Source organism: Lactuca saligna, chromosome 1 (genome assembly GCF_052625555.1).
Source record: "Lactuca saligna cultivar CGN05327 chromosome 1, ASM5262555v1, whole genome shotgun sequence".
NCBI lineage: Eukaryota > Viridiplantae > Streptophyta > Magnoliopsida > Asterales > Asteraceae > Lactuca > Lactuca saligna.
This window is the reverse complement of record NC_136417.1, coordinates 100,948,822-100,972,892: the sequence shown is the minus strand read 5'-3', so window position 1 is coordinate 100,972,892 and position 24,071 is coordinate 100,948,822. Positions and strand designations below refer to the sequence as shown.

At 36.1% G+C, this 24,071-nt stretch overlaps 1 protein-coding gene across 1 annotated transcript; it reads left to right on the top strand.

Annotated features, from left to right (window-relative positions):
• The first annotated feature begins 18,567 nt into the window (after positions 1–18,567).
• On the top strand, positions 18,568–22,516 carry LOC145042377 (uncharacterized). Its single transcript, XM_078990778.1, has 5 exons — positions 18,568–18,767; positions 19,401–19,506; positions 21,285–21,403; positions 21,900–22,021; positions 22,108–22,516. Exons 2-5 carry the CDS (start codon positions 19,401–19,403, stop codon positions 22,373–22,375), a joined length of 615 nt encoding a protein of 204 aa, XP_078846904.1. The 5' UTR covers positions 18,568–18,767; the 3' UTR covers positions 22,376–22,516.
• Positions 22,517–24,071: the final 1,555 nt, after the last annotated feature.

Below are 24,071 nucleotides of genomic sequence, written 5' to 3'. Positions count from 1 at the left end.
TTGTTTCATATGTGAATCTGTCAGACTAAGTGACTTTTTAATTTCTTCAGTTGAATACCCTGATAGTTTCAAATCTTGCATTGCCTTCCATAAATGGACTAAATATTTTTCAGGAATAGTGTCATCCTCAACTTCAGCCACTCCACCACCTTCAACTTCAGCCACTCCACCACCTTCAATTCCAACAGATGTCTTACTGCCCCTACCACCTCTTTTACTACCCCTACCACCTCTCTTACTACCCCTACCACCTCTGTTAGCCACTACATCACCTGTGTTACCCACTGCACCACCTTTGTTACCCCCTCTACCACCTCTACTACCCCTTGCACCACCTCTACTACCTCTGACACCACCTCTTACACCACCTCTAGTCCAATGACTGGTATCAGGATCCAATCTTGGTCTACCCATTTTTTTCTTGGGTTTGGGTTCTGGTGTGACCTTGGGATTCTTACAGGATGCCTTGTTATGACCCCTTTGAAGACAATTTTTGCATTGGATAGTCCTTCCTTTTCCTGTAACCTTCATCTTATTTTGGGAGTATTTGTCTTGAGATTCAGTGGCATGCCTCTTTCTTTTCAGAGTTGGTCTCCCTGGCATTCTTCTAGCTAAAGGGGGTAGAGGCTTTATGTATGATGTTCTAGGCCATAAATTTCTACCATTCACAGGTAGTATATTGTTTGCATATATGGCCTTGAACCTGTCCACATGAAACCACTCACTTATGAAATGAACAGGATCTTGTCCAGTGAATAATATTGCACACTGTGCATGTACACATGGAATTCCTGAGATATCCCAAAGCCTACAGCTGCACACTCTGCTTTGTAAGTTAACCACGTACCCTTCTAATCCATTCCTGGCTTCAAAAATAGATGGTCCACTTGGATTCACATTCCAATTCCTACAATGGCATTACTAAATGAAATCATAACAATGAAATTAGAATAATGATAACAAGGAACAATAAAAATGCTAAGACAAACCTCAAATCCTCTCCAAACTTGTTCATTTTTTTGATAGCAGCTGGACAAACCATTGATTCCCACTTTTCTGCCTTTTGTAACATATGGTAGAACCTATCCATCATGTACAACCTAATTTCTTCAAACATTGCTAGAAGGGGTTTCTTTCTAGCATCCAATATGATGGCGTTGAAGCACTCTGCAATGCCATTTTCAACTGCCTCACATGCTACATCAGTCCTAAAAAATGCCCTGCACCATGTGTGAGGATCTCTTGTGATCAAATGTTCATAAGCATTTGGATTAACCTCTTTTATATCATCCATTTTCCTGAGAAATTCACTCTCTACAGTTGATAAGGAAGCTGCCCAGAACATATTCTTGAACTCCACTCCAGAATTTTTTTTTACATATTCTTGATGGTTAACCTAAACCTTTATGGATTTATTAAATGGTTAACCTAAACCTTTATGGATTTATTAAATGGTTAACCTAAACCTTTTAATTCAATTAAATGGTTAACCTAAACCTTTATGGATTTATTAAATCTCTTTTAATTATACTCCTTAATTAATTAATAAAACCATAAGGGTGTGATTTGAACTTTTCAAAACATTACTAGGGTTTTAGAATTTAACATTCTTAATTAAACTTTTAATCAACTTTTAAATTCTAAAACTTGATGGCAAGTTTTGAAACCTTTTTCAAAACATTAGGGTTTTAACTATTTAAATTTCAAAACTTCAAAACTTTTGGGTTCAAATTTAAATTATAAAACCTAAAGGGTAAAATATGAAACTTTTCATAACAACAAGGATCAAATAACAAATAATCTAAACTAACATTTAGTTACATAATTATCCATATTTGATTTGTTTAATGATTTCTTGCAAAACAATTTATCAATTTACTCAAAATAATTAATCAATTATCTTATAAGGAAACAATTATCTTGTTAATTGATAATTATCTTTAATTAGATCAAGAATATAGTCATATATATCATAAAATCGGATTTATATTGATCTAACATGATAAGGTAAGTATCCAAATGCAAAAACAGCAAGAAATCCCGAGATAAGCATTATCTGATGCTCGAACTCGCCGAGTACTACACTGTACTCGCCGAGTTGAGGGGTACTCGCCGAGTTCCTCAGCCATAAAGCCCAAAAAAGGATTTTCCAGTTATACAATGCATCAATATAATTGAAACCAAGCTAGGCTCTGATACCACTGATGGGTTTTGGTCATAAGACATCCTATGTGCTCATACAAACCCTAATGCTTGGATCTAGGTTTCTCTATTGTACATGCTTTGAATCCAAGACTATAAACCCTAATTCTAGCATACATATAATCATATTAACATGAGAATAAGTTTATAGTGTTACCTTGATTGTTATGTAGCAATAACAATCCCAAATCTCCTTGTATTAACTTTGGAAGGCTTAGAGTCACAAGTGTCACTCCTCTAATGGTTCACAAACACCATAAGCAAGAGGATGAAGAGGAGAGAGGTTGGAGGCTGCCAAAAACGTGTGTAAACCCTTACAAGAACATAAGCCACGTTTTTTAGCCTTAAGGGGTCTTTATATAGTTGGGCTATTAGGGTTATCTAACAAGGAAACCCTAATTTGGATGCTTAAGCCCTAAGCAACCCATAGACTCCTTTTAACAAGCCCTTGGACGATTTCCTTATGGGCTTCCCCATAGAATTCGTCCAACCCTTGATACAAGGCAATCCATGGCCCAAATTATAATTATCTTATAATTACAATTCCAGTCCCTTAAGTTTAATTAATCTCTTTTAGTCACAAAACTAATTCCCAATTAATTATTGACTAATATTAATTAAACAATATGATTTCTCCTTTAATATATTATTCCCATAACATATTAATAAATCATATTTAATCCTTGCTCTCCATAATTCATCCTATCAAGTTGCTTTGGTGAAGGCAACCCAAAAGGACCATGCACCATCGGGTCAAGTACATACCAAAATAGTTATGGACTTAGACACTAATCCAACAAATAGGTCACTAAGCGTGTTCAAGTCTTTACTTGACACCGAGCACCCAACAGGCACCTCCGCCCGATCCACTTACAACAGGTGAGTTCATACCCATGAATTAACCTTTTAAATGTTTTTACATGCTTTTATGGGGGGGATACAAGTTAAAACATGTTACTTATCATATCAATCATATGTGATTGATAACCCGCATGCACAAGGATTTATTACACTGTCAACTGTTTTACCAAGTATGGTACTATAAATGGTTTTCCAAAACATCTTTACTTGACTCTCGCGCTGTATGTTTTACTTCAAAACCAGTTATAGCAGTATTTGAAAAAAAGGTTTTTCTTTACTTATATTGTTTTATCAAAGTTATATTCAAAACTTGTTTATGAAAGATTTTCAAGGATTTCTAAAGGTTTTCAAACTTATTTTACAAAAGGATACCAAGTCATGATTTTCTTAAGTGTAAAGGTTTTTCTAAAGTTTTCATCAAAGTTTTCTTCCATGCTTCTATGCTTCTACTTCGTTAAATGCTACTACTTCATTAAACTCTTCTACTTCGTTAAACGCGTATACTTCGTTAAACGCTTCTACTTCGTTAAACACTTCTACTTAGTTAAACACTTCTACTTCGTTAAATGTTACTACTTCGTTAAACGCTTCTACTTCGTTAAATGCATGCTTGTACTTGTATAGTTATACAAATAATGTTTAAAGGACTTAGGAAGGCTATTTCTCCCTATTTCCTTTTCCTCGTTTGGATGTGGTCTGGTGGGATCGGATATCCGTCAGAAGGTCATTTAATCATTAATTATATATCATGTATACATGTATAGACATGAAGGTTTACATCGATCAGCTCATTTCCCTTGGGTAGCAAGGGCACCCTCCCACTCGTCACTCAGAGATCAAAGACACTAGTACATATTATAGGAATAGTTAGGAAGCTCTATTCACTCTTTGTAGTACACAAATTCCAAAGGAGTCAGTTTAGTTGTGAGTCTCTATCGTTAGTCCAACACTTACATCAGAATTCACTATATGAGATGCATCTTCAAGACGCGGATCTCCCCGTTGTCGAGTTGGTAACCAGAGTCTCCTGTAGGGAGAGCGGGCATTGTGTGTATAGATCTATACGGGATTGACACCCCCGCACGGCCTACCTAGCCAAGGGGTGACAAATGTCATGTTTATTCTGACGCTTGCAGGGCGTCAAGTACTCTAGTGTCAATCAGTATGGTTACAAGTATCTCCATGTTTACCTTATAATTCATGGCCTTAAGGTAATGAGTATTAACACTGTATTTATGAAACAACACTCTTAGGATCACTCTTTGTTTTAGACCTTGCTAGTTGTATCTTTCATTTGATACTGTCTGGGGTTTGTGTTTCTTTGTTTTAGACCTTGCTAGCTGTATCTTTCATTTGATACTGTCTGTGGTCTGTGTTTCTTTGTTTTAGACCTTGCTAGATGTATCTTTCATTTGATACTGCCTGGGGTCTGTGTTTCTTGGATTTAGACCTTACTATCCGTATCGTACATTTGATACCGTCTGGGGTCTGTGTTTCCTTTTGTTAGACTGAGCCAGGCGTATCATTCAGTCGATACTCTCCTGGAGTCTACGATTTCTTTGCCTTAGTCAGCAATATTTTCTGTTGAGGCATATGTCACTTCCTTTAGTACTTTTACTAGTGATATTCTCCTACTTTCTTTAAATTCAAATACCGTATTCTGGTAATGATAACATTTCAGGGAAAATTTCTCTCTAAAAACATCACACTATCGATTCTTGGTAGAAGACTGCTTTTAATTAGAAAATATAGGATTTTCTGGAAAGGACTCTAATACACTGTAGACTCTAAACTACTACTTTTTATAAAGTTATTTTAGACAAAATGCTTACTTACACAAATGACACTAAATACTTATGAACTCACCAGCATTTATAAAAATGTTGATACTCGCTTTCAAAATAACTTGTATTCTCAGGTCAGCAATAGACAGGTACATCTCAGGAGCTGTTGTTTAAGACAGTTTAGTACCGAGCTGCATCTATACTAGTTTATGTATTACTTTAATGCCTCTATGAAATGTAACTTATGTAAAACTACTACTATTAATGCAATGGTTATTGTACATTGATTACTATGTTGCATGTGTTGTGATACTTGACATGACGTCATCCACCCCAAAACGTTTTTGCCCTTCCGGTTTTGGGGTGTGACAGATTGGTATCAGAGCATTGTTTATAGTGAGCTAAGTATATCAATTCATAAAAGATATACAGCCTATAAATACATAGGGATAAAACACTCTGACCAAGAATTATACTTTAAAATATAACCATATTTTACCCAAGTATAAGAACATCTAGAATCTAAACACTCGAACAAAAGTATCACAAGAAGAACAATAATAAAAGTCTTCGGATGTTGAGCATTACCGGCAAACCTGGGCAGATATGTAATCGTAAGCTGGAATAAATGTAACCTGATCAACTACATTTATTCGAGATGCGATGAACGTGTGCCTGGGAGTGATAGTGGTGTTGCAACAGGTCTTAAACTTACCAACTAGGAATGCTAGAGCCAAACATAAAATTTAAAATACTATGGGAGTATTTTGGAATACTAAAAGACTCACATTAATCCCAGAATCATATTCAGAAGATAAGAAACAAACAAGAATTAAAATACCATAGGGGTATTTTAGGATCCATAGATAACCTTGTGTGAAGAACTAAAAGATCCTTATTGATATACCTACAATTACAAATGGTATACTCCCAAGGATATATATAATAAGGATCCCATAGGCTAAGAATGTGTGGTTTCCCTCTACTTCCTTTTCCTCGTTGGGATGTGGATATAGAGTAGTATCACATATTCGAAGGCCTGTCGGATCTAAGCTATATATGATTTGTGTACACTACGTAATCGTAGAAGGACTCGATATGGATCACCCAGTGAAATTTTAATAATCTCTAAGGATTCTTTAGACATTTCCATTCTCCCACGAACCTTGTAGAAAACCTTATCCACTTCAGTACTCGACAGAAGAGTTGATTCAGACCCCGAAGAGGTTCATTGAGAAGATTTCCAGTTCGGACATAAATGAACTAGGTCGATACTATTGAAATCACCAAGAGCCTAGATCTTTTTAGGGACATGGTGGGAAATTCTCCTAAACTTCTAAGGTTTCCAGTCGTCCATCATGAAGTGATGACACCCAGAGTCAGAATCGGAAGTAAGACAGAGTAGAAATTCGATATGTCTATAGGAGAAGAGAACCCTAGGTAACTACCCGAAGGAAACCAACGCCGGTCCCAGTCAAAGATATGAGGTAGACAGAGGGAGCCAGTACATGGAACCCGAGGAGTGTCTTTTCCTCGTGTTATTTGCGCTAATACACCCATAAAATAATACAATTTAGTGAGTTAGTGATTACACTACTCACGCTATGTGTTAGGTAAATCGCCTTTTCCCGTTGCAAGTAATGCGATTAGAGCAGATCCCCACACCTATATTGAGGGTGTTTAGCCATAAGTCTTCACGAGCCTTTCTCCCCGCGGTCTTCGTTCCGAACTATTCTCAAATCCTTCCAAGCCGGAGAGTGAACCTTTCCCAGTATAAAGGTAACTTAGTATGAACGACTCCCATCTTATGGCTTTTATGATACTCATACTCCTACCTTGAATATCCATACTACATCATAGGGATGTAGGTCGACACTCATACAACCAATATCCGAGGCACGAGAAAAATTTATGCCTAATATAGTAAGGATAGATACGTCCAGGGTTAACCATCGTTTCTCATCAGCTTCCGTTCCTTTCCGTGTAGGAAAACCATGCCTCCGAAGAAGCGTAACCCATCCGCTAGCAAGAAATCAACTCTCCTATTCGATGAAGCTACTTTCCAGGCTACTGCCTCGGCAGCCGTTGCAGCTGTCATGGCTCAACTGAATGCTAACAACGCCAATGTTAGCAAGAGCCCTATCGGGAATTCCGATCCTAGTAGTGGACAGCAGCAAACAACCTCTGTGTACCCAGCCACCCAAGAACCTCAACCAAATCCACTGAATAGAAAGTTCAAGAATGAGGAGGGAACTACCTCGGCTCAAGGACCTTCCGAAGGGCAACGAGCTGAGACAGTCAATGCCCCTGCCAGCCCTTCCATCCCGACTTCAAGAAAACCATACCTAGGAAACCTTCCCCACTGCAGCAAGTGTAGCTACCATCATCATGGTATATGCCGGGGAACTCTTTTGTGCTACGTGCAACATGAAGGGGCATATTGATCGCGACTGCAGAACCCCGGTTGAGTTTATTACCTCAACCACCAATGTGGCGACCAATACAGTTTGCCGCCTATGTGGTGCGATTGGGCACCTAAAGCGAGATTGCCCAACGTAAAGAAAATACAAGGACACAGGAGGAGTCTAACTCTAATGCTTGGAGAAAAGCATCAAGGAACCCGGTAGATTTTTGGTACGTCTCTCAATTCAGATAACTAACCGAAAACACTAAAAGGCTAATTCTAAATGTAATTACTTCCCCGTTAAGGCGAAAGTAACAGCACAGTTATAAAATTTAAAATTTCATCAGGTAAAACTATAATGGCTAGATATATACGTTAAGGCCATGTACAATTGAAATGGATAGACCTAGAGTGAGTGAATGCCGCCTCATTTCATGTTCCTCGTTTGGTTGTGGATTTAGGGCGGAGTCACTCAGTCAACAGTCCTCCCCACCTTAATTATACATCACTAGTACATGTTAGGCGATCATAGAAAGACCTAGTGAGAATCTATTCATGAAAGGTACTCCAATCAGAAGCACTCAAGACCCTCAACAGTTCCGCGTCGACTCTATCGGTCCAAGTATCCGCGACAGTGATACACGGGACGAAACCCGAGATGCCAAGAACTTGTGTGCCCGTTCAGCACATGACTCTATCGACACTCATTCTATGTCATGTCGATGTATGCCAACTTCGACGCCTCTATCAATCATGGTTCGACTTCGTGCAACCATGTGTAACTCCCTAGTGCTGTGTAAAAAGAACTTTCACTGTAGCCATTTCGGCAAATAAAGGTTCTTCCGAACCTAAACAAGATAAAAATAATAAAACCTAATGCGATCCGTCAGTCGTCACTCTTATTTCAAGCCTTCCGAAGTACCCAGGAGAAGGGTACCGCGCGCTGATAACCAAACCTTCTTAGATAGAAAGAAACCGAAGCGAAAGACACTGCAGGTATTCCAGAAGATGATAACCACTCGAAGCCTACTCTGTAGATCCCCCAAAAAGACCCTTCACACCTCGCAATCAGGTTCGTGAATCAAAAGGATGGAACTCATGGGACTGAACACTATAACTGAGTATATGCATAAGGGTGGTATATCATTGAGATAAAAAAAGATTTAAGATGTGTGCTTCCTCCCTACTCCCTGTTCCTCGTTGGGTTGTGGGTCTGGGGTGGAGTCACACAACTGAACATCCGGCCGACCTCAATTATATACGGCTTGCATACACCAAGTATTAGTGGTTAAGCCAAGTATGAGCTCTACCACGAACCTCATAGTAAAACCCTTCATCCTATTCCATAGAATAGGAACTAGAGTCAAGAGAACCACTGCGGGTTGAGCTACTATAATGACCACAAATCCGAAATTTGTTGTCATCCCGGTTAAGCTAACTTAGTAGCTAACACCCTCGGTTGGTAAGGAAATCTGAGTCGTAAGAGTCAAGGACATTGACTACGACTATCCACTCACGCTTAATCCCACGAATTAAGCATCTCAGTGGATATCTCGGAAATCCAGAAGCTACGATAAGTTAAACTTTGAGAAGAGTGGATGAGGAGATTAAAGTTCTGAGTGATGGAACCCTATACTCACTAGATTTGACCTAGATCGAGAAAACTCAGAACCTTCAGAAGAGTAGTTGCAGAAGATGCTCGCAATACTCAGGCACTTCGTCCACCCCATTACCGACGAGTAGTGCCTAGGACACTCTGCCTCCTTACGTGAGAGAAGTCACCGTCGCACTGTAGACGATAGACTGCATTCTCCGAAGTGAATACTAGAATGCTAAGAACCACAGGATAACCTCCGGAGCCAGAATACTTGAATAAAGTGTGAAAGTAGGTTGTGTTAAGCCTTATAACCCAGATCCCGAAGAGATTATAGAATTGACACCAGTTTAGGTGTTACTCGATGGGTTATACAAGAGCACGCGCTTTTTGCAACTAAAATAAACCAACGCCTTAGAGAATAGTGCATGCCTTAGATATATTCATCGGACTACTAGGTGCTCCACGAATACTATCTCGCGCAGGAATAGTAGAAACACCTCCCGAGATAGTCCAACACTTCAGAAAATCTGTAAGAAGTGAGTTAGCCCGAAGCAGAGCCTACTATTCATGAAACAGCAAGGCAAGTAAGAGCATGATCCTTTCCCGTTAAGGATCATATTGTGAAAGCACTAACTAGACGATAATGTAAAGTTTAAAAACTTTCTAAGAACTCTTCTGGTGAAACCCTATCTCCCTGACCCTGAGGGTTTCCGTTAGAAATATCTCAAGAATCAGACGTGCAGGTTCATTTTGCACAAGATTGAGATAGACACTCTGCAGCAAACAGATACCCGTAGACACGCAATCCATCCGATGATCTAGAAAACCTCAGAGAGCCAATAAACAGGGAACACAAATCCAAGGAAACCCTGAGCTTTCTAAGAAACAACCTGAAGGACTACACTTCCAGTATGATAGAGAACGTTTGGAACTTCGGAATGGCGATCACGCCAGTGATGATCTTGCCATAGAAGTACACTATGTTCTAAGTACTGAAAAGATCTACCCTTTCGAGAGCTTAGGACCATCTGAGATTCTGTACGAAGATTGGTCCAACCCTCGTCAGACCTACTACTTTCGGAAATTCCACAAGTTTCACCCCAGATCAATCCACTTCTGAGACTTGATAAGTGTTTGCCCGACGTCACTCTTTGTATCCCAGTCATCTTGATAGAAACCATTGGGAACTATAACTTCATGGACCAACCAAATAGGAAGTGCCCTCATACCCCTACTCGATCATTCATACCTACTTCCTTGCCTAAACCTGAATTTCGGGACGAAATTCCCTCTAATGGGGGGATGATGTGACAACCCAAAAATTTCCGTTAGTTTTAACGTCAAAATTAATTACGTAAAAAATTAGCCAAATTTATCCCAAAAATATTTTTGACCGGAATAAAACCCGTTGGAATATTTTAAATAATATTCGTCAAGCGAACCAAAATTAAGGTGGTATAATTTTAAAATGTTGTCGTGTTTAACGGTAGTCGTTAAAAATCCCGTTCGCGGTTGGTGTCAGGTGAACCCCAACCAGGCCATAAGCTCCACCCTATATAAGGGTTGAGTGGGTTTCACTCCCACCCTTTTTCCCCACCTTAGACACACTCTCTCTCTACTTTCTCTCTCTACAAAACGGGTTTTGGTCAAAAATCGCCCCTTCGAGCTCCAAATCGGTAAGTTAACCTTCCTAGCTTGTTGTTTATCTTATCTAGCTTACAAATTCGTGTCTAAATTACCCAAAACCCTCAAGAACATGAGTTTACGGTCCAAGAACACCTTCATGGACCGTAAACACTCATAAATGGGGTTTATTGCTCAAAAACCCTTCCAAACCACTTATGGAACTTAGTTATGACTTAGAGGCTTACACGAAAGGACTTAGAACACCAAAATCAGACCAAATGGGGAGTAAACATGAGTTTACGGTCTAAGAACATCCTTAGACCGTAAACCCATCTTCATGGACCATAAACACTTATTTAAGTGTTAAACTACCCCTCAAACACCTCCAAGAGCATCCATGAACTTCCTTGAGTACATAGAACCTTATTTTCCTTCATGATATGCACCAAAGCATACAAAAATATGCCACACTTGAGTTTACGGCCCAAGAAGGTTCTTGGATCGTAAACACCCATTCTTAGACCATAAACACCCCAAAGGGTGTTAAAGTGCCCTTAGCACTTTGTATGGCTTGGAATTGGACCTAGAAGTTTGTATGCTTAACCTACAACCACCAAAACACATGATTTATGGACTAACATGAGTTTACTTCCATAAACTCATGTGTTTAAGGTAGTAAACTCCCCAAGAAAATCTTCTTAGGCCGTAAACACCTTTCCAAGGTGTTTAAGTGCCTTTAACACCTTCCTATGCTCATATAAGTGACTAGAACCTTACATGCATGAGTTAGAACCACCAAACAGCAAAAGAAATGGACTAACATGGCTTACGTTACAGCCGTAAACTCCTCAAGGAGTGGTCAATGGACCGTAAACTCCCTATTGTGTCCATTTTGAACCCCAATAACTTCCTTAGCCCTTGATTCGACTCTAGCATGATTCTATGAGTGAGATAAGACCTTGAAGCATCGTAGAACACCCCCACCATGATTTTACGGTCGTAAACTCATGGGGATAAGGTCTTAGGACCATAAACTCTATAAATAGTTTACTCTTGAAGAGTAAACTCCTTAACTAGGCCATACACTCCCTTAGATGTTACCTGGGACACTCCTAGCACTTGACCAAAGTGTTTTCCGCATTTTAGGATGCGTATACGTGTTTAATTAGTATTATAATTACTAATTGTATGTAAACATATGTCATCATATGTTAATAGGTCACTAAGCATGTTCAAGTCTTTACTTGACACTGAGCACCCAACAGACACCTCCGCCCGATCCACTTACAACAGGTGAGTTCATACCCCTGAATTAACCTTTTAAATGTTTTTACATGCTTTTATGGGGGGATACAAGTTAAAACATGCTAGTTATCATATCAATCATATGTGATTGATAACCCGCATGCATAAGGATTTATTACACTGTCAGCTGTTTTACCAAGTATGGTACTATAAATGGTTTTCCAAAACGTCTTTACTTGACTCTCGCGTTGTATGTTTTACTTCAAAACCATTTATAGCAGTATTTGAAACAAAGGTTTTTCTTTACTTATATTGTTTTATCAATGTTATATTCAAAACTTGTTTATGAAAGATTTTCAAGGATTTCTAAAGGTCTTCAAACTTATTTTACAAAAGGATACCAAGTCATGATTTTCTTAAGTGTAAAGGTTTTTCTAAAGTTTTCATCAAAGTTTTCTTCCATGCTTCTATGCTTCTACTTCGTTAAACGCTACTACTTTGTTAAATGCTACTACTTCATTAAATGCTTCTACTTCGTTAAACGCGTATACTTCGTTAAACACTTCTACTTCGTTAAACACTTCTACTTAGTTAAATGCTTCAACTTCGTCAAATGCTACTACTTCGTTAAACGCTTCTACTTCGTTAAATGCATGCATGTACTTGTATAGTTATATAAATAATGTTTAAAGGACTTAGGAAGGCTAGTTCGCCCTATTTCCTTTTCCTCATTTGGATATGGTCTGGTGGGATCGGATATCCGTCCGAAGGTCATTTAATCATTAATTATATATCATGTATACATGTATAGACATGAAGGTCGTTCAACGATACATTAGATGGGTTTATGCGTACATATTCATTTTAGTATCACAGGCATTTGACATAATCTACTAGTCAACATAGAGAACTCCTTGTTATTGATAAATCCAATTGTTGTTTTTGGAAGGTAGCTACCCCAGTAAAGGGTGTTCATGGTTAAAATCTTAACTCGAGAATTTTATAACTCCTTTTTTGACTTATATATTGTTCAATGCTAAACATTTTCTTGGAAATTTTCAACAAATAGTGGGGGAAGCAACATTGATATTAGTATAGGTAAGACTACCTCTAGAAGATCATTATCAAAAACATTGATTTTGGTTTCATAAGTATTGTTACTTTACATTACATACACTTATCTAAATGCATAAATTTTGGATGTTAAAAATATGATATTGTATACATACAAAGATTTGCAAATTGCTACTGAAGATTTCAAACCTAACAATAAGATTGGGAAGGGGAATCTGGATCTGTTTACAAGGTGCTTTTTAAATATTTCCAACCATTATTCTTCATGTGTTTAGAATATCACCAAGCTACTTACTACTATCTTCAATACACTTTTTTTAATTTCTAGGCATTTCTAAAACATGGAAAATTAGTTGCTATAAAGCTTCTCTTTGTTGAATCAAGTCGGGGTTTGCGAGAATTCTTGACTGAAATAACTATTACTTCAGATATACAACATGAAAATTTGGTGAAAGGAAAGTGAAATTATCTACCTGTCGGATTGTCTCTACCACTTCTTATGAAATGTTTGTGTTTCGTAAAAAGATAATTTAATGTAATGTTTTTTTAATATTAAATGTTTGTGTTTTATAAAAATATATTTTTTTATGTAACACTTGTTTGCCTTATTGGGTCAGAGTAGGGCTTAAAGGAGACTAAGGCATGATTTTTGGGAAAAGTCATGTGTCACGATGTGACAAGACAAATTAAAGAACATATATTTAGAGGATTAGTCACGACGTGAAAAGGGTTGTAGCCCAAGCCCATGATCTAATAGGGTTTCCTTCATATTTAAGCACCCTAAACTCAGATTTAGGGTTCATTTCTTAGCCTCCATCTCTCTCAAACCTCATAAGGCCTAGCCCTAGTTTATCTTTGTGGTTTTGGCTTATTTTGGTGGTTTTGGTGCTCTTTGAAGGAAGTAGAAGAAGGATTGGTGCAAGGATCAAGCAAGCAACACTTTCTCATCTTTGATATCACCTTTGTACCATTTGTGAGGATTCAAGCTTCTACTTTTATGGTTTATTCTCTTAGATCTAAGTTGTTTTAATCCCTTTTGGTCCATGGTTTTGATTTGAGTGAATGGATCGAATAAAGTTGGAAACTTTATGGTCCTCTAGAGTCCCTAGAGCATCGTATCTTATGGATCTAAGGATTGGTTGTGGATTGTAAACCTTGTATGAGCTAAGGTCATTTCATTGCCTTTTGACCTAGGTTGGGTAGAGGACATGCATGTCCAAAAAGTTTTCATTTTTATGAACCTCTAGAGTCCCTTAAAGCTTTCTGGAAAGTTGAAGTTGAAGACTTAATGGATTAATGACTCAATTCATAAGGATGTTTCTCGGTTGGTGGTCACGATGCGATGATGGTGGATTCCTCGATTATTTCATCCCGATGTGTTCACGATGTGACCAAGGAGGGTTCTCGTCGTGGTGTCTGTTGTTTGGGTTGTCCATGACTAACTTGGCTGAGTTGGAGCGTGGCTGAGTTTGGATCGGGCTGAGTGTATTCTCACGACATGACCATGGGCTACTCACGACGTGACGGTCAGTCATTCGTGATGTTGACTTTTGACTTTAAATTTTACCGTCGACTTTTTGACCAAGTTTGACTTTAGTTCAAATTTGGGTTTTGGGGATATATTTTGAGTTGCGATCCATGTTGGTTGTATAAGTGACCTTTAGTGCTTGTTTTTGGATCAATGAGTGGTGTTATTTCTTCTAGTATGTGTACTTTTGTGTAGGATGTTTTTATAGTGTAGTGATCCGTTAGATTGGTAGATCTGTATGATTACATGTGCTTTTTGGTTATTGATTAGTGTTTGAATATGTCGACATAGTATGATTGGGTTGAGGCTGTACTTCTTTGTGCTGTAAGCCAACAAACACGGGAGCAATCCAGTCATCAGCTATGAGCCAGGAGGGAATCCAGTCGTATGTTGTGGACTTGGGAATAATCATAAGATGAGGGTCGGGAGGGCATTCTAGTCTTATGTTGTGGACCTCAGAAGCAATCCAATCTTCGTGATGTGGTCCTAGGGGCATTAAGTGCTTAATGACTTAAGGCATCAAGTGCTTAATAGCAGAAGTGAGACTAGAGGGTAGTACGATGGGCCTACAAGCCATTATGTGAGTATGCACAGCGTAGTGCTGAGTACGCCCTGCGTACTTAGCCAAGTTGGATTTTGGACTTTGGGCTTCGGGTTTGGGCTATCGATTTGGGCCTAGATTCTTGGGCCCTAGTGGACCATCAGAGTGGTTGTGTTCTAGACTAATTGAAGGATTGGATCTTAGGTTAAGGCCCAATAAGGAGCGTGGGCCCAATTTGGAAAATTATGCCATTCATGGGCCTTTATGGATTTTAAGGTTTTGGACTTTGTGTTTTGGGCCCTATTGGGTCATCAGGTTTTGGAGTTGATATTTAGTTGTAGACTATTGGGTTTGGGCCCAATTTAGAAATTGGGCCATTAAAGGACTTATGGACATTATAGTGTCGAGCTTTTGTTTGGGGATTGGGCCTTAGTTTTGGATCATACTGGGCCAGGGGTAGAATGGTTATTTTACCCCATGCATGGATTAAGGAGTATGGTATGGGACCTAATTTCTAATTGGGTATATTGATAGGTAGTGACAGCTTGGGAAGCTGGTAGGGCAGCAACTAAGAAATTCATACGGGAAGCTTCTGCAGTGCGAGGTGAGTCTTCTCACCATACCAATGGGTCTAAGGCACCAAGACCGGCCCATTTATCTAGTTGTGATGATTTTTGTGAATGTACTACTGATACATTATGTATTTATGTGAATACCATGCGGGGGTTCCCATGGAAAATAGTTATATATACAATATGCTAATTAATTGTGTGGTATTTGGTATGCTAGGTGTCTTTATGATACTTGCATGGAAGACCCCAGGGGGTTCTTAAGGCAATTGGATATAAGACCATGTATGGGTTCCCATGGCTTTCCAGGCTAAGACCATGTGGGGGTTCCCATGGTAGTGGGCTAAGACCACGTGGGGGTTCCAGTGGCACCCGGTGTAAGACCTTAGAGGGTTTCCAGGGCATCCTTATATGTTTATATGTTTAGCTCATATGTTTATATGTATAGTTTGCATTATGTATTGTTTGGCAGGAAGACCTTATAGGGGTTCCCAAGGTAGGAAGACCATGTGGGGGTTCCCATGGTAGATAAGACCACGTGGGGGTTCCCGTGACACTAGGTGTAAGACCGTGGAGGGTTTCCATGGCTTCCTTATATGATTATATGTAGGACTTATGTGGTAGAGATAACTTTTACAGCTAATATGATATGTGTTATGTGGATTGTGTGTGGGGTATGCTCTGGGGAACTCACTAAGCTTTGTGCTTACGGTTTACAGTTTTGGTTTCAGGTATCATCGATTTGGAAAAGAAGAGCTCGGATTGATCGCAATGCACACACCTATGATTTTCCGTAATGAATGATTTTGGGATGAACTCTAATAAATGTTTTACTTAACGATGATTTGAAATGTTTGAAATAAATGGTATCAATGTTTTAGCTATATTAAAAATGAAATTTTTACGCTTGATTTTTGGGTCGTTACAACCCACTAACATTACCACTACCACTGTCGCCGCCACCACCACCGCCGCCACCGCTATCACTATCGTTGTCACTGTCACCACTAGCATCACCCATTACCACTGCTATCTACTACCACTACCACCACCACCATCGCCACCACCACTTCCACTATCATCACCTAGCAGCACTACCACTATTGACACCACCACCAACACCGCTACCGCTACCACTGCAGATAATTTACTATTTTATAATTTATATAATGTATCTTTATATATAAGTTAGACAATAAAATTTAGAAAAACAGACAAAAAGGTAATTCTATCTATTTACATGCATTTCAATTTTCTACGAACCAAACAGAATCTGAAATTAACTATAATTATATTTTCTTCAATCAAACAAGATATAAAATTATATTCAAATTGTTTATAGATTTATTTTTCAATTCCAATTATCGATTTTTCAATTTCAATTCTAATTACTTGAACCAAGTAGCCACTGTTTTCAAAACCGAATGGGACCAGCGGGTTGAACCGGGAACCGGTCAAGCAACCGGTTCTTCAGGACAAAAAACCGCCTAAAAACAAACTGGTAAGAACCACTGATTCAACCAAAAACCGGTAGTGAATCGGACTGGTCAAACCGGGAGAAAACCAACCAGACAAAAAAATTATAAAACTTTATACTTGATAAAAACAAATAGAACACACCTTTTATGGGAGGTCCATGCTCTGGTTTGTGAACCATTTACGCTTGTAGCTTCCGTTCCTTTTATAAAGCTTTCAAGGCTTCGAAGTTATATTTTTAGGCGATGTGGGATATAGCCTCTAAACAATCACCTGGCTTCATCTCACTTTCAAATGACTACCAATAGTTCTTTTATTTTTTATTCAAATATTTCAAAATTACCTAACATATATATATTTTTTTATTTTTTACGTTACCTTGATAATATATTTTAAAAAACTCAAATATAAATTATTAGAACTTGGTTTTTGTTGTTTATTTTACAAGTTTAAAAATGATATTATCTTATATATATATATATATATGATGTCGTCCGGTTCATCCGGTTTTTGAGACCGGTTCAACCGGTCAAACCACTTGAACCATCGACCCGGTAAGACGGTCGGTTCGATGTCCGGTCCGGTTTTCAAAGCATTGCAAGTAGCGCATTAGACTCAAGGAAGTGGTGCGGTTTTGGCCGCACGATTTGCCACATATGCAGTTAGGTCATACCTCACTCCTTTTTGGCCGTGTTTTTTTATTAGGTAATGGTAAATTTGACTCTTGAACGCTCAAAACTGTTAACATTTTTTTTTTTCTTTCCTATAAATTAAACCATTTACTTCACTTTTTCAAACCAAAACCAAACTTTTACATTTCTCTATTACATTGTCTCTCAAAATTAATAAAAATTGTCATCTTCTGAATCTTCTGAAGAATTTTAAGTTATTTTTGATACTTAATTTGGATCCACCGAATGACTCGAGAGGCGAGTTCTCGAAGAACAACTCTATGTAATATGGTTTAGTTATTTTATTTGTGTTTTTTTAAGTTATTTTAATCGTTTGATGTGTGCTTCTTAAGTTTGTAGGATTTTTTTTAAGGATTTAGGTCATTTTTGGTCACTTAACTTTTGGTTTTTTTTTCATTTGGTCACTTAACTATTTTTAAGTTTTAAAATGTTATCAAACTTTTGATTTTGTACTCATTTAGTCACTTAACTTTTGATTTGGACACATTTAGTCACCCAACTTTTAGATTTGTGTTCATTTAGTCACCTAACTTTTAAAATTGTGGTAATTTAGTCATTAAACTTTTAAAAAATTTAAAAGTTTAGTAACTAAATGAACACAATTTTAAAAGTTTAGTGACTAATGTGACCAAAACAAAAGTTAAGTGACTAAATGAGCACGAAGCCAAAAGTTTGATAACCTTTTAAAACTTAAAAAGAGTTAAGTGACAAAATTAGCACAAAACCAAAAGTTAAGTAACCAAAAATAACCTAAATCTTTTTTTTTTAATGTTGTGTGTTTTTTTTTAGTCAACCAATGTAATGTTTTTTTATTTTGAAGTATTGAAAATTATGTTTTTTCTTTATTAAAAAAGAAGTTTTATTTAATTAAATTATTAAAAAAAATATAGTACCACATTTTTGGGTGGAGCAAGAAACCATACTTATATTATAAAAAATGATGTGGGTATGCGGACACCGTCTTAGTCGTTTTTTTTTGGGAATTTGCGGATAAGAAAAAGAGTAAAACGCACCCCTAGCCTGACGCCCTGACTCTCGTTCTCGCAAACACGCCTACTCCTCTCGCACAACTCTCGTACTCGCTCTCACCTGCAGACGACGAAGACACAGCGGACGGCGGCGACCTCTTGGCTCCTGCTTCAACCGGCGACTTCCTCCTCCTGCTCCGGTACAAAATCTGAAATCCTAGCTTTGATTTTTCTGATTAATAGTATATTCCTACTTGTTTCCCTTGTCTTTCTGATTTTGCTGCAATGTTGTGATTGCTCCCATGACTAATCGAGTAACATGAATCTGGAAGAGTTTACATTTTAGTGTCATTTTGTTATTTTGACTTAGAGTTATATTCAAGAAATTGAAACCTGATTTCAGTGTGGGGATGAAGCTACTTGTACGAATCGGTCTTACCTTTCCGTTTCCCAAACCTATTTTCGGAAAATCAAATCCAGATCAAGTTGAATTTGCAGAAGTAGCTTCGTCTTCCCCTTATATTTGTTACTTGTGCTGCTTCCTTGGGTCATGTTAGCGACTTTTTAGTTGATACAGTGTTTCTTTTACAAAGATAATTGTAACTGAATTTAGTCATAAGCATTCAACCTAGTGCCTAGAAATGATTTGAAGACTTACTGATATACGATGATTGTTGGCACAATGAAGAATTATGTAATTAAATAAACAAGTTCAGATGCTTTTGGCTCAGTAGATTCTCTGTTTAAGGGATATGTCGACAATTTCAATTAAATAAACAATCAATTTTTAGTTCATTATCAATGAAAGAAACACTCATACATTGCTTACATAGATGGAGAGAAGAAGTATAGCTGAAGAGCTTTATTCAGAGATCTTGGAACCAAAAGCAGATATGAATCAAACATCATTTTCTGATGTAAAACAATCCAATTCACTAGGTATGAATCCCATGTTTACCTTTTTGTGACTTATACTAATTTTTTTTTATTATAGTTAGAAAGTAATTGAACTTAACCAAGACACAAATAAGAAATAGAAATGTTAAATGATAAATGATTAGAACAATAGTTGTTTAGTCTTCCCTATATTGTAGGCTTAACTCATTTTATATTGAAGTAATTATATTCCCTTATTGAAACATTTAAAATGAAAACAAATAGGAAGAAGGGGTTTTAAAACAATAGAGAAATGTTGTTGATGTCATAGACAGAAAATTACAGAATTCAACTTTAATTAACGATATAAATAATGTATGAAAATATTTAGTTAACATTTACATATTTAACATGTAACGAAATAAATGCTATAAATAGTAATCCACTTTCCTTTTTCTTATTATAGCATATTACATCCGTTTCTTCTTATTACAATTTACAACATTGTACTTTAAAATTACTTTTATTAGAGCATTGTACTTTGAAAAATCTGTTGAATTACACCATTTCATCCAAATACAAAGTGATTTTTACTGGTATAATTGGGTAAATATTTCAAAGTATAATGTCATAAAAAATAATACAAAATTGGGTGGATTTTTTAGAACACAATGCCATAAAAAGAAAAACTTAAAAGTATATTGTTGTAAAAGAAAGAAATGAAAGTAAGATGCTATAATAAAACCTTTATTTTTTATAATGATTTGGTAAATTTAACTTATCAAAACACATCGATTATAGGTTTTTTTTTTTTTTTTTAAATGAAAAATTGTGAATTGGCAGGGAACTTTTTGGAACCTAAAAGAAAATTAAATGAGATTGATTGTTCTCCACTGGATGAAAGAAATAAAATTATTAACTACTGATTAATATAGAAATCTAGATATTGTATTATAAATTTCTTATTTCTTATAATTAAAATATGTTTTTATTTAAGCTGATACAGATTCTACTTACTTATTATTCTTAATGAATATTCTTTTTAAAATACAATTCATATGGATAAAATGTGTGAGATTTTTGAGTAAGATTATATTTTATTACATAATATTTCTTCTTTGCTTCCAATATTTTAAAGAGTTTCACAAAATTATTTCATTTATATTTTATAACTCAGAAGAATCTGGTGAAATTTGGTTCTTTTTTCATCATTTTGAAACCAAGTTTTTTCTAAAATCGCATTGCTTACTTAGAATGTAGGAAGAGGAAAAAAGAAAGCTTCTCATACTTCTATATTTGTGCACGTCTTATATTAAAATTTATTTTATGGATTTATATAAATGTGTTTAATATGTCATTTCCAAGTCAATAGTCAGACAAGTAAACACATTAATATTTACCTTTTTTTTTTTCCTATAAATATTAAATAGTACAACAAGGATAAAACATGAGTGATAAAACCTCTTCAAATAAAAACTTGTTTACTATTTCATCCACTACAAGTCACTCTAAATTATCAGATAGAAAGATGCAAATGGTATCAGTTAGGTGATTATAATATGATAACCCATTTTAATTCCTAAGCTATATTGTAGATTTTCAGATAATTTTGTTTAGGTGTAATCTTAAGGCTTTATACGCTTTATAGATGAATTCAAGTGTTTCCTTTAATTTTCACTGTATGTTCTTTTTTAAATTTTTGGATGAATGCATACAAGGTGTTTGATGAAATGCCCCATAGACTAAAACCACAACAATTTTAGTAGCTGATTATAAGATCATAAACCCAATTCCATATACTCTACAAATAAATAAAACTACATTGTTGCTATTTCTTGTAGAAGTTGAGGATGAACAATGGTGTGAAGATGAGTCATCATGGAATGGTTCAGATGAGAAACTTGATCAATCATCTGACCTAAATAGGGAATGGCAAAAAAGAAAAAACCAATTCCATGCGGTATCCTAATCCTCAGTTCATACAAAAAGAAAATTATATAAATTATAATAACATATAATTTTATTTTTTTTACCTAAATCTTAATAATTTATTGAGTAAATTACACGAATGGTCCCTATTGTTTAGGGTAATTTGCACGTTTGGTCCCTAACTTATTTTTTTAACTCGCAATGTCCCTATTGTTTGTTTGTGTTACGTGCTTGGTCCCTACTTTTTGTTTTTGTTAGACGTTTGGTCCCTGTCTTAAACTATTATTTAAATACGGAAAAATGGTGGGGTATGTAAGGTAAGGTGAAGGGGTGTGGTTGGGGGTATGTTTATTTAAATAAATTAAAAAATCATGGGCAAAATAGTGTTTTTAGGTACGATAGGGACCAAACATGTAACAAAAACAAATTGTAGGGACCTTTCGAGTTAAAAAAATAAGATAGAGACCATACGTGTAAATTACCCTAAACCATAGGGACCATTCGTGTAATTTACTCTAATTTATTAGATTGGATATCGTGATGGGCTTTTAGCTGGAAAAGAAGCTTCAGCGCAAGTAGGTTTTAATATCGGGTTCAAGGAATCTGTAATCGATGGATTTCATTGGGGTGTCATTAGAGGCGTTACTGGGTACTCTTTCTTCTCCTTTTTTTTTTTTTTTTTTTTTTTTTTTTTTTTTATTACGTTAAGTCAAAAGGAAACATTAATTTGTGTAGAGCTTTGGATTGCCTTCCTGATGAATTAAAAGAGAAGTTGATAGAATCAAAGGAAACAAGAAGCAAGTTTCATGAATTATATGGATCTGTGAATAATCTATCAACAACAGATGCACAAAAATTGTTTCAAAATGATGGTGTACTTGATAGTTACTCTGAAAAACTTGAGTCTCTTATTGTGGAATCCCCTACAATTGTGTTGCAATCAAGGGATAAGAGAAATGATGCTTCATCAATAGGGTCAAAAGCCTTTAATTCAATGAGTTAACAAGTTAAGCCCAATTCAAGGAGAAACAATTGTGATCAATTCACTATATTGTTAGTTTGAGATTATTTCGTTTGATTGATATATGATGCAAATATACTTTGTTTTATACACATATAGATGATATGATAGGGCTTCAAGTCTTTTCCTCTGTGAATATTACTAAAAAGGTAAAAAGGAAAGTCGGTGGTCTGACTTTGCTTTTCACCATTTTAGTCCGTGGACTTTTTATTTCTGTCACTTTTATCCCATTTGTTTGTAAAAGGACACTTTATACCCTTTGCTTTTCAAAATTATGTTTTTACCCCTTTAACTTTTAAAAACTTTCTAAATTATCACTCATTTCAATTTTCTAAACTTTTGTGTTTTTACTCTCAGCTTTATGAAGTATTACTTTCATTCTCTTCACTTTAAAAGAGTTCCTTTTTTTAAATACATTATTGTCGCTACAACCTTACACCCCTTTATTTTATGAACTTTCATGTTTTTTTTTTTTTTTTTTTTTTTTTTTTTTTAATATTTTCTTGCTTATCTTTAAGCATTTTTTGACATGGTTGTGATTCCTGATCTTTGTGTTTTGGCAACTTAAGTCCTATGTTTCTATATGCATGTCTTTGGTCCTGACTTTTGTGGTTAGGCCAACTTAAGTCCTCTTAAACTTATATTTTTACTGAAAGTGTTTTATTTAAATCCATTATTGGTGCTGCAACGCGTATCGAGAAAAATCTTGTAATTTGTGAGATACAATAATTTGTTTAAAAAACCAAAACTTTTTTCGTTTATGCTAAAACGTTATAAATTTTAGCAACCAATAAGTTGAATCACACAAAGCATAATATCAATCCCTTGCTATGTTGCAACAGATGTATTTGGCTTAGTGACATCAAGCTCTTGAAGAGGTGATCATCCCCCAAGAAGTTGAGGATTCAAGTTGTGTCGCAAAAAAATGCAGTTTAGAAATAGGATTTAGAGGGTGTGTGTTAGTTGTTCAAAAATAATAATAATAATAATAATAATAATAATAATAACACCAACAATAACAGCATGTTACGTTGTTGCATAAGAACCCAACAAGGAATCGACATTTGGTATTGGAACTTTCACACTACATAATATGCAAATTTCATTGTTGAAATTTAATGAAAATTTTGTAGTTGATAAAAAAAAACGGCACAATAAGCAAATTCATCATTTTGTGATGACGTGTTGTATGACATTTTTGACTATTTGGGATCGTTTAAGGGTTTGAAATGACATTTTTATACTTTTAACTTTTATTTCTCGAGCAACCGGGATCTTACAAGAGGTCAAAACTGTTATTGAAAAATTTCCAAAACCATATATCAACAACAATTTAAAGAAATGACGGATAAAAGTATGTTTTTCTACCATATAAAATCAATGTTTTTGAAGGTTTGACCCAAAGCTGTTCAACAATTCAATAGACCCACGCCACAACCAATCCCAAAATTGGCGGTTCAGCTTCAAACCGGACGGATTTCATAACTAGCTTCTAACATAATCTTGTTTGGTTTTAGATACCTTTTTTTTTTTTTTTTTTTTTTCTGTGTTACATAAGCCTAGTTACCCATAGAAAACAAACCCAATGAATATTTGAATAATATGCTACACCTTTTTTTTTTTTTTTTTTTTTTTTTTTTCTTTTGTCTTTTGGTGATATATGATTACCCAAGACACC